Source organism: Dama dama, chromosome 23 (assembly GCF_033118175.1).
Source record: "Dama dama isolate Ldn47 chromosome 23, ASM3311817v1, whole genome shotgun sequence".
Classification (NCBI taxonomy): domain Eukaryota; kingdom Metazoa; phylum Chordata; class Mammalia; order Artiodactyla; family Cervidae; genus Dama; species Dama dama.
In genome coordinates this window covers 21,904,456-21,920,911 of record NC_083703.1, presented here as the reverse complement: position 1 = coordinate 21,920,911, position 16,456 = coordinate 21,904,456, and the positions used below count along the sequence as shown (strand labels likewise).

Here is a 16,456-nt window from a genome sequence, read left to right as displayed (position 1 = left end):
TTCATGCACCCATTTATAGAGGAAAAATCAGAAGCATGGAAGGATTAAGCGATTTCCCTCTGACTGTATACCAGGGTTTGAACTCCAAGCTAAAGAGCCCATGTTCACAGCTACCATTTCAGCTACATTTTCTTTAATACTCAGCTTCCCCAAATATTGCTTTTATTATCACTGTGGTTTTCACAGATTGGGAAATCTGAAGCTCGAAGGCGTAATGGATACAGTCACTTAGCAACCCTTGGGTTAAGCAGAGATGGGAACTCAGACCAGCTGACTGATGGCAGTGAGTGTTCCTCTAATTTCACCATCCAATCTAGTTACTAAACTAGCTCTTTTCAAACATCATCCAGAAGGGAGTCATGTCCAGAAGGGTGGAAGCTGGGGCATCATCTGATAAGCTACAGTTTCCTTCTCTCATTATTTAACGAAGAAAATGACACAAAAGTGTGATAAAATTCTCAGTATTAATGGAGAGCAAATTGGAGTGCAGCTCAGATATTTTTCACTACCTCACGCACTCTGCCATGCTTGTTTAAGAAAAACATTTTCCCATTACATTTCTCTTCTCTCTGCCATCCTGTTCAATCCGTACCTCCATTTTTGCTCTGCTTCCACAGGTTAAGTTGTGAGTACTTAGTCAAGATAATCTCTCTACTTATCCCTGACTGTGAATATGCTTGCTTTATTAATATCAGATAAACTTATGGGGCACATGTGTTCTACTGCTGTCTGGGTAGATCAGCATTAAATAAGCATCTTCTTCTGAGTTGTATTCATCTTTTACGTGCTTACCTGAAAAGGGAGAGTAGATTCTCCAGCCTTTGCAATGAGATTGATTTTTGCTTGTTGCCATTGAGATTCAGAGATTCCGATTAGATCACTGTGCTTCTGCAAATCCCCATTCAGAGATGTTCTTGTAAAAAGCGAGAGACGTGAATGCTGAGACAAATGATACCAAAACTGCACCTGGTGAAAAATGTGTTTGAGTGATATAAATATTCCATTTACTTATGCCCAGTAGATCTTCTATAATTAAAAATACCCAAAATTACTTTGGTGTTCAATATCATCTTCTTAATTCTCCTCCAAATATGTAGACTCAGAAAATGCTAAGTACATCTTCTGCCAGCCTTTGTGGTCCCTGCTCAAGGCAGTTACATTAACTGGTATTTTAAACACATGCTATAGAGTTGTCTAAAGACACGAGACACCAGGATCCTGCTCAGACAAGTATAACAAATATTTGTCTACACCACTAGGGAACATTTTAGGACCCTTTTCTCTTGCTTTCTTGCTTCTTATGACTCTAGGAAGATACACATTCTACATCTGACTCAAATTACAAGATCACATACTACTATTCATTCTCTTTGATGTCTTCAAAATTTTTCTCAAGTAAAAGAAGACTGCAAGGAATACTTTTTCATTAATTCCTTTTTTGTTGTGACATTATCAAAAACCTTGGGAGATCATATAATACTATTTATCAATAATTTAATCTAACTAGAAAATGTTCTTTTTGAGGTTAGGGAGCCTAGATTTGATCACTTTTTTTCCTATTCACCATCAATGGTGACACAATCTAAAGAACTGACAGGTTAACAAGGTAGTGGAGAAAGCAGAGAGGATTATTTTAGGTGCTGACAGCTGCAGCTATAACATGGAATTCAGCACCATCATTACTCAACCAATATTTACTGACCATTTACTAAGGACTGGACACAAGGCAAGTTGAAAATTAATTGCCTCAGTGGTTGGATGATACAATACAAAATATATCAAGGAAAATAACCCCACAAAACCAAGTTCAGACACAACAGCAATTTTTTCTTCCTCTCATTATTCCATAGAGCTCTAATACTTCATGTTTCAAAGACAAACAGAGCACTGTTCAGAGATGAGGCTCCTGAGAAATGAAATCATTCTCTTTTGACTCAGAGTGACTCCTTTTAAGTTTCACTACATTTTAAATTCCTGCATTTTTTTCCCCTTCATCATTGGACTTTTACCTTGTTGCATGGACAGACATTATTACACACATTACTACTTATTTATTATCCCATTTATGTCATTGTGGGTACCAATTTCAGTGGAGATGAAAGCTGAAAAAAGTGTGTAATGTCTTCTAAAAAACTGTTTGAGCAGATCTCGCCCTGCCTCACCCGGGTGCGGATAGCGAGTCTGCGCCACAGCGGGCACCGCGGTTCGGAGCGTTGGCGGTAGTCGTCCGAGTGGTTTATTGTGGCGCTTGAGGCTACAAGCCCAAGTATCTTCAGCTCAAGAAGAAGTTAGAAGATGAGTTCCCTAGCCGTCTGGACATCTGCGGCGAGGGGACTCCCCAGGTCACCGGCTTCTTTGAATTGTTCGTAGCAGGAGAGCTGGTTCACTCCAAGAAGGGAGGCGATGGCTACGTGGACACGGAGAGCAAGTTTCTGAAGCTGGCTGCCGCCATCAAAGCTGCTTTGGCTCAGGCCTGATGTGCCCTGAAGGCAAAGACCAGTAACTGTGGCCCAGCCCCTCCCGGCAGATGCTTCATGACAGGAAGGACTGAAATGTCTCTTGGACGCCCGGTCCTTCCCTGATGTTCTCACGGCCGCCGGCTGGAGCAGAGATGGACACCCCTGGTCTTTGCCTGTGTGTGGGGCGGGGAGTGCGTGTGTGTCCCCGCACGCTGGTCCTGCTGCCTTCCCCGTCCCTCATCTCCCTGCATCTCCCCCCAACCCCACCCGGCCCTTGTCTTCCCTTCTACCCTGTGGTGTTTGGGGTGGTCCTTCTCCAGGCTTCCTTTTCAAGGGGAAGCGGAGAGGAGGATCAGGATGAGTGAGTCTCAGATTTCAGCAGTGATGGCAACAGTTCACAACTCAATAAATGGTGATGAGGTTAACAAAAAAATTAAAAAACTGTTTGAAACATCAAGCATTCTCTGTTTCAATGTGGTACACATTTTTTTCAGTGTCTGTTGAATTGCCATCACTTGGTCAAAGCATTCTTTCTGATCATCCATTTCATATCAGATTTTACCACCAAGTTCACCTACACTCAGGTGTTGAGGCAAGCCAAGAAACATAAAGTCAAAGGGAAGTGTTTAACTAAATTCTGTGGAAACGGAGGCTATACGGTCCCCTACCACAATTAAATTTTAGATCCCTGCTATAGTTTCAGCATGTTCCAACTTGGTAAATATGCAAAACAGAGTTTTAAACCTAGTTGAAGAGTTGTGCGTGCCACACCAGAATTTCAAGCTGTCAAACTGTCACTCAGTACGTTACCCGTGCGAAGTTAATAGTGCATTAAGAGTAAATACCAACGGGATCCATATTCAATTGGATAAGAGCTTAGAACTTCACATTTAATTTACTTTTTTTAAAGTGAATTGGCATTATAGAGATTTGAGGAGAATTCTTTAGTTTGGTATAGACCAAGAAACCTCCTTGAGGAGAATGCTTTAGTTTGGTGTAGACCAAGAAACCTCCCAGAGTCTTTCCAAACTTCATACTGGTCAGGGTGAAAATACTGCACAAAAGTTAATGACTTTAGACAGACGCGTAGTCAGCATCTGTGGTTCCCACTGTACTACACATTAGTAGCGCAACCTTATGTCATGAGCTCAAAATCACAATGCACGTCGTTAATTCCTCATAGAACCAACTAGGGCAATTTGTATTTAGTAGGTATTCAGTTAATAGGCAGAGAAGGCAATGGCAGCCCACTCCAGTTCTCTTGCCTGGAAAATCCCATGGACGGAGGAGCCTGGTGGGCTGCAGTCCACAGGGTCGCTAAGAGTCAGACACGACTGAGAGACTTCACTTGCACTTTTCACTTTCATGCATTGGAGAAAGAAATGGCAACCCACTCCAGTGTTCTTGCCTGGAGAATCCCAGGGACGGCGGAGCCTGGTGGGCTGCCGTCTATGGGGTCACATAGAGTCAGACACGACTGAAGCGACTTAGCAGCAGCAGCAGCAGTAAATAGGTACTAAAGAAAAGAAGGAAGTTTGAGTAGGACTATCAGCATTAGTGTTAAAGTAAATGTTTACAGGACTTTCTCGGTGGTACAGTGGATAAGAATCCCTCTGCCAATGCAGAGGACACAGGTTCGATTCCTAGTCCAGGGAGATTCCACATGCCATGGAGCAACTAAGTCCATACACCAAGACAACCAAAGCCCATGTGCCGGGAGTCTGCACTCCGCAAGAGAAGCCACCACGATGAGAAGCCTGCACACCGCCACCAAGAGTAGCCTCTACTCTCCACAACTACAGAGAGCTCCCACAAAGCAACCAAGACCCAGCACAGCCAAAAATAAAGAAATATAAATAAATGTCTAAAGACTTGCAGAGAGAGTGATAAGAGAGAACCGCCCCGCCCCCTCATGTATTATAAAATGTACAAGGAATCAGGTGTCCTTAGGGACCTCAAAGTTTTATGGGAGAGAACAAAAAGGAACAATTAAGCATATAATGACAAGCATATGAAAACAGGGTGGCTATTTACATGTAAATTTACATGAATTCAACAAAACAAAAAATTCACTCTCTGTTATCATCACATTTTAAATGCTCAGTAGCTATTTGTAGTCAGTGACTTCCATAGCGGATGCCGAAGACAATTTTCATCACAGAAAATTCTATTAAGAAGAACTACCAAGCATGTATATTAAAATGATGTTGCTGTTTTTATGGTTTAGTACTAAGTCATGTCTGAATCTTTGTGGCCCCACTGACTGCAGCCCACTGGGCTCCTCTCTCCATTGGATTTCCAAGGCAAGAATACTGGAGTGGGTTGCCATTTCCTTCTCCAAGGGACCTTCCTCACCCAAGGTTTAAACCCACATCTCCTGCACTGCCAGGCTGATTCTTTACCACAGAGTTACCAGGGAAACACATATTAAAATGATACCAACCATTTAAAATGTTTTTATTAACTATCAGTTAAAGAAAACTACTATCTTGATTTATGTCTGATTCACTAAAAAGCAGGGATATAGGGACTTCCCTGGTGGTTCAGTGGTTAAGACTCTGTGCTCCCAATGCAACGGGCAAGAGTTCGATCTCTGGTCAGGGAACTAAGACCTGGTGTGCCCCCCTGCCAAAGGAAAAAAAAAAGCAGTTATATAAAATGTTAATATTAAAGGCTTTCTTTTATTTCTTCTGGATTTTCAGTAAGTTGTATATCCACAACTTGGACTGTATGTACAGGGTGACTATGTAAGACACTGAAACAATTTAGTCAAGAGAATTTCATGTGGTTTAAAAAGCTTCCAACAAAGCAATTCCTTTAATTGCAAATTGGAGAGAAAAGAAATGAAGCTCAAATTACTTTACTGTTTTTAACTGTATTCTCTGATTTTATATTATTTGTATATATTTTTTTAAATACTGAATCATTCATTTTACTATAAAAACAAAGGACATCTGATCGAGTGACTTATACTATTAGTTACTGAGTGCAGACTGAATAACTAACCTTGCTCTTCTATTTCTACAGTGCCCTGTGATATTCCCAGAGGAAAAGCCAATCTCTACAAAAGAATGTGATTGGGAACAACTAGGAATTACTTATTAGTAACAGATATAACAGGACATTATTTAGAAGTTCAAAATAATGTCTTCCTTATTTCTCTTTGCTAGTTCATTTGATTTGGGTTTGTCTCCAATCAGAACTCTACTCTCCAGATTTCCTGCTTTTTTCCTCAACTTTCTTAAGCTCTTGACTCCTTTTGCTTCCCTATGAGGGAGCTTATTGGTCAAATCTTCGTGTCTTTTCTCATTTTCTCCAAATACACAGTTATCTCTGCTTTCTCAGCCACAAACATCAACCCCTGTCTGGTGTTTTCAACACCTGTTGTATCTTCAAGATCCAGAATAAGACAAAAAATAAAGTACACACACACCAAAAAAAGAGAAAGAAACAAGATATCTGTAACTCCTCAAAACTCAGCTGGGAATAAGTCCATGAGTAGAGGGGGAGCATTCATCTCTCTCTCTCTCTCATACATCCCCCTTTATCATTACCAGAATACTGGAGTACAAGAAATCTGGAGCGGGTTGCCATGCCCTTCTCCAGGGGAATCTCCCTGACCTGGGGATTAAACCCAGGTCTACTGCATCGCAGGCAATGCATAGAGATGTGGGTTCGATCCCCGGGTTGGGAAGATCCCCTGGAGAAGGGCATGGCAACCCACTTCAGTATTCTTGCCTGGAGAATCTCATGGACAGAGGAGCCTGGTGGGCTACTGTCCATAGAGTCGCAGAGTCGGACACGACTGAGTGACTAACACTACTACTACTATAGTGATTCTTGTGACTCCTAGTCATAATCATGCTTTTCCCTGACTTCTTTATCTGAATGAGCTTAAGTGGAAGTTTGCAGTCTTCAATAAAATATAATCTTTTCTCATCTAAATCATTAATCTGGGTGTATTTTGACCATGTCCAATAAGAAAGAATATCTGCTCAACCTCTCCCCAAAATCCATTGCTCCCTCTAGAATATCTAACATGTATGCATGCATGCAAAGTCGCTTCAGCTGTGTCCAATTCTGTGTGTCCCAAAGGACTGCAGCCTGCCAGGCTCCTCTGTCCATGGGACTCTCCAGGCAAGAACACATGGCAACCCACTCTAGTTCGACCCAGGGAACAAACCCCAGTCTTCTACATCTAACCTGCACTGGCAGGCGGGTTCTTTACCACCAGCACCACTGGGGAACCCCAGGATCTCTAACATGATCTAACACTATCCTTGGAGTAAAGAAAGCAAAGAACATATCATGATTGCACCATTTCAAGCCCTGCTGCAAATTTCCTAAATTTCTCTCTGATAAGACTTCATCACTCTACTTGGGGAACATGATAAAACATGGCCTTTTAAAACTCATTGAGAGAGTTGCTACAAGTGGATTATCACTGTTACAATTTATATTGTTAAATGTTTTATATATATATATGTTATATATGTTTACTTTATATGTTGTTACATTATACATTACATATAATTACAGATAATATTACATATTGGGCTTCCCTGGTGGCTCAGATGGTAAAGAATCTGTCTGGAATGCAGGATACCCGGGCTCGATCCCTGGGTCAGGAAGATCCTCTGGAGAAGGGAATGGCTGCCCACTCTGGTATTACATATATTATATTTTTATCATGCTGTGAAGCACTTAACACTGAACTGCTACTAGTATCTTTCACTAAATTCTATATTTTGGCAAATATTTTCTATATTACGACAAACGTGTTTCTATTGTCCCTTTAGGATCCACATGAAGTATGGAAGTAACAGGTGTGCCCTGAGTCAAAGAAAGAACATTTACACTTATATGTGTGCCCTCAGAAGTCTCAGAACTATTTTTCTTTTGTTTTTTTACTTCCTTGAACCTGAACCAAATGAAGACTCACATGTCTCTCTGCACTGGCTGCTGGGATACTTTGATTCAAACATGTAGCCTGACCCTCAAATTTCATTTTTGGAACAAGTCTATCTTTTGTCTCATCAATCTTTTTCTTGATATACCCATTCACTTTTTTTTTAAATTTTGAGAATTTTTAATTAAAGACTTAGAATAGCAAATATGTGTTGGGGAATTTAGAACAAACAAAAGACAAACATATAAACCATTAATAGCATTGAAAGCAGAAGCTTCATGTTATCAGTCCTGCTGTATTTAATTGTGAAGTGAGATATTTGGTCTTTCAAACAGTAACTCAAATATGAGAGCTCAGAAAATATTAATATGTTCACAAATCTCTTTCATATTCTATATTTCCTGATTTATTAAAAACAGTATTCAACAGCAGTAAGAAATAATAACTTCTGGCTTCCACATGTTCTGTGTGTCCTATCTCCTGGCTATTCTAAGGAAAAATGCCAAATTTCCACCAGTGACTAATGGAGCTTTTGAAGCTTTTAATAAAAGTCCACACCTTGAATACTGCATAGTTGCAGGACCAATTCTGTATGTCGATGACATGTGTAGTCTACACATAAAGTACAAGGTAATTCATGCAAAATGACCCTAAAAGTCTGTTAGAAAAAGTTTCAAAAGAAAGCTTCATATTCCTTTAAAGTCCTTTCAAAAAAATATTCTTAGCTGTATTAGCCTGATAGGATTATGTAGAGAAACAATCATATAATTTCATAAAATGAAAGCTTTAGTCATAAGTTCCCCACTTTGGTTATCTCACTGCCTCACTTTATTATTTTATTACAAAGAGCATTTGCTATTCCATGAATATAACTATGATCAATAGGTTCCAATTAGGAAGATCAGCTGTATTTTCTTGTTACTGAAGAAGATAAGAATTTGTTCTGTTAGCTTATTTTGTAACTTTCATGAAAGAAAGAAACACACATTACCACAGACTTCTAAAAAAGTAATGGTATATTCTTAGAATACTCCTATGGGAGAGAACTGTAGCTATGTGCATCTCAGACTATGAATAACCTATAACAATCGAATAATAATTCTAAGCTGGAAAGTACTATGAAGTAATCCAAATATCCATCCTTCTAACTCAAAGATTCCTAACATTTAAGCAGATGCAGTTAAAAGGGAACAAAGACTTTTGCTGGCAGTCTGTAACCTCTTATTTTTCCACAAATCAAGGCAAGCCCCTAAATCAGCATCTGAGAACAAAGGTGGAGGACTTTGTTCTGAGACAAACAACAAAGAATCTAAATTGTTCATTGCTTTTACTGAGGCTCCAACCCAATAGCTCCCATAGGTAAGCTTCAAATTTAAGCCACAATAAAGAAAAATGTCCTCAAGTGGAAACAATCATAAATTGTGGGTCAACCCCAACGACCACAAATTAACGGCTACCCACACATACCAATGGGAAATGCAAATCATCTTGAAAAAGAAGAGAGCTGTATGATTTCTTAATGAGTCTCAGAATTTCTAATAAGTTCTTAATGTTAGTTTTCATACTTCTGTAAAAGAGGCAGAATTAATACTTTCCATTCCTTTTTATCTAGTGTCTTTAATGAATTTAACAACAGCAGTTGCATTACTTTGGTTTGTGATCTTGAATTAAAGTTCAGTAAGTCTGTAAAGTGCTTTTAAAGAGCAAGTAAATGTTTCACAAGTTCTCCAAAAAAATCTATATCGGTCACATCAGATTTAATTAAAATAAACCAAAGGTGGGAGAGTCTAGAGTCCAAGTGGGTGAGATGGAGGTAGAGTTCAAGCCACTGTTTTAATTCAAATTCTCACAAAGATATGGACAACAAAAAAACAAAGAAAAAAAAACAACAAAGTAGGACAATCTATTAAGAGTTGCAGGCACTCTGTCAGGCTTATATCAAGCTTAAAGTGTAATTAAATTTATACCTCTGAATGATCTGTAATTTATCACCAGGAATGCCTGAATTAATTCTGTAACCCTGCATTTCCAGGCAAGGAATTTAGTGTGTGGGACTACTGATCCCTTCATTATTTTCTGATAGGCAAAGGGAGAAAAAGAAAGCTGAAATCTACAGGCTCAGAGATGTGTTAGAACTCTCAAAAGGGTAGAAACTTCTAATGGAGACATTAGTGTTATGGAAAAATGGAAAGATTATGTTTATTGAACACCTACTATGTCCCAAATACTTTCCCAGATCCTTTATTTAATCACATTTGAATTCTCACAACCACGTGAAGAAGAAAGTTCTAACACTACACTTCCAGTGTGGACACTGAGTCTCAAAGCATATCATCTGTGGCAGAAGTGAAATTGGAACCAGGTTCATCTGACTCCAAAGTTCCCTTGCCTTCTTCTCCGTTATGCTGTGGGAATGAACTGAGTGTTTTACCCCTTGGTCTGTGTCTAGTGGCACCAGAAGGACTAAATGAAAAAATAAAATTCTGGAAATATATTTATTTTTCCTGCACATATTTGTCTTTATTTATTCATCCTTTCATCTTTTTTTCAACAGAATTTGTTAAACTGCTTTTATTTTCCTCAATTATTAGCAACATTTCTGGCCAAAATAACAAGCAGTTGGGGCAACGTGTATCCACAGCTTTAAATTATTGAAAGAACTACAGGGAAAGAATACAAAATGATAGAAATATTTTTGAATAGGCCCCCAAACAAAGGGTGCAAGTTATACGCTGTAAATGTCTTTTGGAATGACATGACATTTCCTGTTGAAATAGCTCACATAAATCTCTCAATACATCATGAAAATAGTAGTAAAACATAGGAGGCATTTACTAGCTGGAGCAACCCAAGCCTAACAGTTTATAACCACAGACTAGCCAATGAAAATTCCAGTAATTGGTTACCTGACATGGGGTAGAGGCAGTGACTGATTTTGTAAGAAGAGGACTTCCAAGCTTGGCCACTGCAGGTGGTTGATGTGCCCCAAAATAAATAAATGATCCTGCAAAAACAAACATAAAGTCATGTGGATAAAAGTTCTTCTCTTGTACATTTGGCAGTTCTTTGCTCTAATAGTTCAACTGTGCACACATTCAACAGTCAATCAGATAAAGAAAATTACGTTTTTACTTCTTTACCATTAAGTTCCACAGATAACCATGAATTGCTTTCATATGGATAACACTAAATATTTGAAATAAAATCTCACTGATGGAAAATAAGCTCTTGATCTAAATCCTCTCAATGAACATATTTTATTGGCTTAACTCAAGTCACAGTTTGAAATTAAATTAAATGAAGCTTCTAAGTTTACAATTAGATATTCAGCATGCCCTTAGAAAATTCCCAGGAGATCTTTACTTGTAAGTTTCTTCTGGATGTACTGAAGGATGAGAGCCTATAGAATGAGCTTGGTTTCTCCTGGGGCTTACATGTTTGTCATTGTTGTCTGTGCTAGTGGGAGTGAAAACTTAATTAAAGATGTAATCTGAGTGTTAACAAAATAACTGCTTTTAGATTTTAACTACAGTGGAAGTGCTCATGGCAAATGTACAGGGGGGATAACATCTCTTAGCAGCTCGGAAGATCACACATTCAGAAGAGTGGTCAGGGTAATAATGAAAATTTACAAGGTAGTCTATGCTGCACAATGTCAAGGTCTGATCCTGCCCTTTGATAATCATGGAGTGATGGGCAACCTGGAAAGACAACTATTTTGATGACATAAAACACATTCAGAAGGGAATTTTCTTAGATCAATGCTGACTGCACAGAATGAAAAGGATTTCAGAATTAAATGTGTTACAGGTACCACATGTTTAACCAAACTACCAAGTCAGCAGTGCGGTCTCTGAGTGAGAAAAACACAACCCAGTTTCTATGGGCTTTAAATCCAAACCCAATTGGGAAGGATAATGCCTACTGTTCCCAATTCCAGTCTAAGAGTAATGGAAAGAGTATATGAGTTCATTAAATTCTCTATTTCACCTATAAAAGAGTAGGAAAAGATGACTTTGAAAAATTATTCCAGCTTAAAAATCCTCAGGTTCAAGTAAAAATCAACTGAATATTGCCAAAAGAATAATAAAAATTCTAAACATTAACAACATTCAAAGATCTTGCTCCTCTGGTCATTTAAAACAATATGGACAATTTCAAACAAATAATGAAGGATGAAACACATAAACACTAAAACTCCAAAATGTAAAAGAAGCAAAAGGTTTGAACAAGTTTATTATCCCACAAAATTAACTGTAAAAGTGATAGGAAAACAATCTACCAGGGTGTGTGGCCCCACCGCTTAATTTTATTTAATTTTTAAAGAATAAATATTTGCACATTACTTGCATATATCACAGGTTTTAGAAAAATATGAACAGTTCCTTGACTCATTTTATGATGCCAGATATCTCTAATGTTAAGAATGATGAAAAGAGAATAAAACTATAGATCAATATCATTCATGGTCATAGATACAAAATTCTAATTAAAATGTCTCAATTGCATTTGCAATTCTTAAAAAAAAATGCTGTGTCCCGACCAATGAGCTTTCCAAGAATAGAAGTTTGGTTTAACAGTCTTATCAACATAGTCAATAAGATCAAATTAAAGAGTAAAATAATAGAATCGTATAAACAAAGATTGAAAAGACTGTGAAAAACAGTCATTCATTCCCAATAACCTCAATAAAATGTTAAAAACAAACAATAAAGATTAATGATCTACCTCAAAATAAATAATGTCTTCAGTGGCCAAAAACAAAATTATTTTAATTATGAGAAACTACCTAGAGAATTCTGTCACCATTACTAATTAGAGGAAATATTAGTAAGATAGTATTACTTATCTTAGACTAATATTATCTCATAGGTCTAGCAAATGTGCAAGTCAAGAAAATAGAATTTCTAGTAAATACAATAGAAAAGTAGAGATAGCGCTCCACGTGTGTTGCCAATAATTGTAAAATCAGAACTCCAACAGTTTCTCTTAATAAAGACAGGTATCAATAGGAGAATTTAGCAAGGTAAATTCAAACAGAGAAATACTTCTAAGTTATTTTATTTATTTTAGTAATAAGACCCTGAATATAGAATGATAAGAAATATTCTACTCACAGTTAACAATGACAATACAAGATATGTAGAAATATATTTAAAAAGAAAAGAACAGGACTTGTATGAGGAACATCATAAAACTCCATGAAAAACTACAAGACTTCTGATTAACTGAAAAGAGATAACATTTTTTAGACAAAAAGATAATATTATGGAAATATTACATTAGTGAAAACTGATGTGGAAGCTAAACGCAATCTCAACATTTTAACCAAATATTTGAAAAACAGACAGTATTGACTTCAACGTTATATATGCAGGTAGAGCCTAAAGAGAATGAACTCTGACCCTATTCCATGTACTTCCAGAAATATATCTCTGGATTTATTTTCTTAAAAGCCTGCACCATAGAATGCTCTGAGTTAAGAGACTTATGGAATTATAGCATACCAAAGAGACTGATCCTGTTCATCAGAACTGTTCATCGTAAACTTGTTCTTGTAAAACTCTTGTAACCCCAGAGGGGCTAGCCGACCAGCACAGTATAAAAATAAAGAATGCAGGGGTCAGCCTCCCTGGGCTACACTGTCCAGGCCAGCCTCAACCTCACCTTTTGCAAAGGATGCATCCCTTTTAATGCAATATGGCCCAGAAAGGATTCCTTAGACGCTTTGAGAACATTAGAGAATAGACCTTATAATGAATTTAGGTAAAAATATCACCAATATACCATTATGCAGGAAGAAATCATAAATAAAACCAGTCAAAAGAAGTTTGCATTAGGAATACAAGGGTAGTTTAATATTTGAAAAAATCGTTCATTTTATTATAAACAAAAAAGAGAGTATCACAATGATGATTATCACAATATGTTCTGAAAAGCATGTACCAAATTTTAACAGATTAACTTATATACATACATATACACACACACACATATATACATAAACGTTAACACTACAAATAGAAACATCTTTATCTGATAAAAAAACAACCTTTTAGTGACTATACAAAACAACCTTTTAGTAACTATAGCATTCAAGGTTGAATTATTGACAGTTTTTCCCCTCAACAGGAATAAGACAAGTACAGCAGCTATCACCAGCTCTAGTCAACATTTTTCCAGAAGTCCTTGTCAGAACAATAAAACTGAAAATAGAGAGTTTAAGATTTAGAAAGAAGGAAATAAAATTGTCAATCTTTGAAGACAAAATAATTATGAGCCCATAATTTATAAATTCTTAACTATAATTTTAAAATAGGCATGGTCATTGAATACAAGGTCAATATTTTAAAATATAACTACATTTATATATAGAGCAACAACTCCAAAAATTAAGTTTTTAAAATGTAACATTTAAAATAGCTGCAAAAATTTTAAAAACCTAAGGAAATAGTAGCAAAATCTTTTTAAAATCTATGCACTGAAGCTTCAAATATAGAGAAATTAAAGATCTAAATAAATGGAAAAAATTAGAAACATTTGAAAAAGATCATCTTTCCATGAAATACAAATCAAGGTTACATATGAGAAATCATTTTTTACACATAAATGTTTTAAAAATTAAGAGACTAGCATGTCTACTGATGGTAGACAAATAGAAAACAGTACTCCTTTTGCTGCTGGAATTTTAAGTATTAAAATTTTGAGAGAAAGTACATATCTTTCTGTAAAATACAGGAGCATCACTGTTAGTTATTTACTGCATAGAATTAAAGGTCCCCATATAAGAAAATGCATAGCAGTATAGATTTTGCAGCATTGTCATAATATTGTTATCCAATAAGAGGATGGCTAGATATACTACAGCATACCCAGACCACAGAAATTAAGCAAATTAACAAAAGGAATTAGGCTTTTTTCTGTTTTAAGGCAAGGCTGAATATCAGGCATCAGATTTAGTCTTCTATCTTACACTAGCAAAGAAATCAAAACAATATATATTATATAATGGTTTTCAAATGTAGGACAATGGGAATATAGAATCACAATGATCTCTGAGAGAGGAAACAAACGAACAAAGCTACACAATTTTCCCAGCTTGCTACCTAAACCCAGTTTTCAACTGCCCGTCAGGGAGGGGGAAGCCAGCAGTGTGGTGGTCTTCTCAAGCTGAAAGCCTGCAGTTTGGGGAAACACAAGTGGCCATAATTCATGAGGCAGGGTTCCAGGAAAAGAAGAGCCGCAAAGAGAGCGAACTCCGGAGATCTCCAGAGAGTTCTCTCCAAATCTCCACCTGACTACTGACCAGGCCATGGGCATAAGGAAACCACCTGAGGCTGGAGGACAACCTTCTAAAAGGAGCAGCTCAAACACTGCCCCAAGGTCATAAAGGGCCAGAAACAGTAGGGCCTTTTTACTAACCAGAGTGGAAACATTAATTATACATAGGAATAGAACAGAGTGCTCAAGTCTAATGAAAATTTATGTCCAGACAAAACCCGTCGGCAAATTATACACTCATAATCACCAAAATGTAGGAACAACTCAAATATCTTTCCACTGGTATACACCCAGGTCTAATATATGGTATGTATTCAATTGGTTTAAGAAAACATTATATAAGCTTGGAGGAAATGTACTAGTAATAAATATAGTTCCAATAATTAATAGTCTCCTTCCTATTTTAAACTTTAAACTTAATCCAATCCGCCACAGAATCTGAAGGGAAAAATAAGACCCACTGGCACAAGAGCAGAAATTAAGATCTTAATCTACTGTTAAATAATAAGCTGAGTTTATAGTTTTAGACAACAGATGGGATGAATAGCCAAAGTCTCCCTCTCTGTCCCCTAACATCCTCCCCCACTAACCCCAATTTCCAATGGCTAAAAACACAGTCAACACTATTAGTTTTGGTGTACTTCTTTGGAAATCTCAAAGGAGAAACAGATATAATGTCTAGTGGAGGTTATACAAGCTTAAAGAGGATCTATGGCACAGTTGTGTTATTATAAAGTCAGTATGAAACTAATGTACCTTTGCAATTCATGAAACAAAACAAAAACAGAACAAAACCCTTCTATTTTCCTTGGAGTTTTACAAGCCTTCAGTGGAATGCTATATATAGTTATGGTTGCTCTATTTTAAGGGGATATGTAAAAACTGTACTGCTGGTTAAAATAAAAGGATGTACGGGGAAGAAGTAAGACTGTTACAAAGAAGCTTTAAGAGTGATTAACTTGTATTAGAGTATTTGCAATTTATTTTCGAGCTAGTGCTATATCTGTTCTCTTTTCCTAGAAAAAGGATTAAACTATTCTTTCTGTTTTGCAAAACTTGGGATTGCTCTAAAATGAAGGTAAGCCTACTGTACACGATTCATGACAACGAGAGAAAATTATCAGAAGACTTTTCGCCTCTTCATGCCTTCAATCCCACCTTTTAAAAGGTGTAACAAAATGTTTTGTTATTAAAACAATGCTCCTTTCAGAAAACTCAACCACAAATTATTAAGTTGATTAGAAGAAATGAAAGCAAGACAAACCAGAGTTCCACTTAATACAGTCTATAGTGGGAAGTGAAAATGCACAGAATCATTATCCCACAACAGGAAAAACAACAACAACAACAAAAAAAAAAATGTTAAGAAAAGAGGAAAATATCCTACCATGATTTGTGCTTGTTGGGTGCTCAGCATCAGGAAGATGGGGGTCTGCACTGGGCAACCCTTTCACGAATTCCCACTGTGAATCTTCTGTGAGAAATGGCTCCCAGCCGCAGAAACCAGACTCAAAGTCACACCTGAGATGACTGGCTATTAAGGACATAAAGGAAAACAAGTGAGGAGAACAAAGGGGGAGCAAGCAGGGAAACATCGACTCTAGCCTGGCCAATCAACCTGGGTGGTCAGAACCATCACTCTACTTTGTAAAGAATGCTTTCTGATCATCAGAGTCATTTTGCTTTTTCCAACCTCACAAAGTTCTCCATGTGCTGCGTGAGGCAGCGCCCTTCTACACTCTTCTATCTACACCTGGCACATTTCTTCCTGGTTGGCCATCTCTATTGCATTTAATGACACAAGGTA

The 16,456-nt window shown here is 37.3% G+C and overlaps 1 protein-coding gene and 1 pseudogene across 3 annotated transcripts in view; one reads left to right on the top strand and one right to left on the bottom strand.

Moving 5' to 3' along the window:
- Window positions 1-16,456, bottom strand: part of MALRD1 (MAM and LDL receptor class A domain containing 1) — a 522,662-nt gene that overhangs the window by 439,427 nt on the left and 66,779 nt on the right. For all 3 annotated transcript variants that reach the window (XM_061126168.1, XM_061126170.1, XM_061126169.1), the window contains exons 11-13: window positions 16,037-16,183; window positions 10,275-10,372; window positions 793-966 (exon numbers count right to left, since the gene is read on the bottom strand). In XM_061126168.1, coding sequence (XP_060982151.1) covers window positions 793-966; window positions 10,275-10,372; window positions 16,037-16,183 — 419 coding nt within the window. The remainder of the gene's footprint in view (window positions 1-792; window positions 967-10,274; window positions 10,373-16,036; window positions 16,184-16,456) is intronic.
- Window positions 1,570-2,890, top strand: LOC133045239 (selenoprotein W-like; annotated as a pseudogene).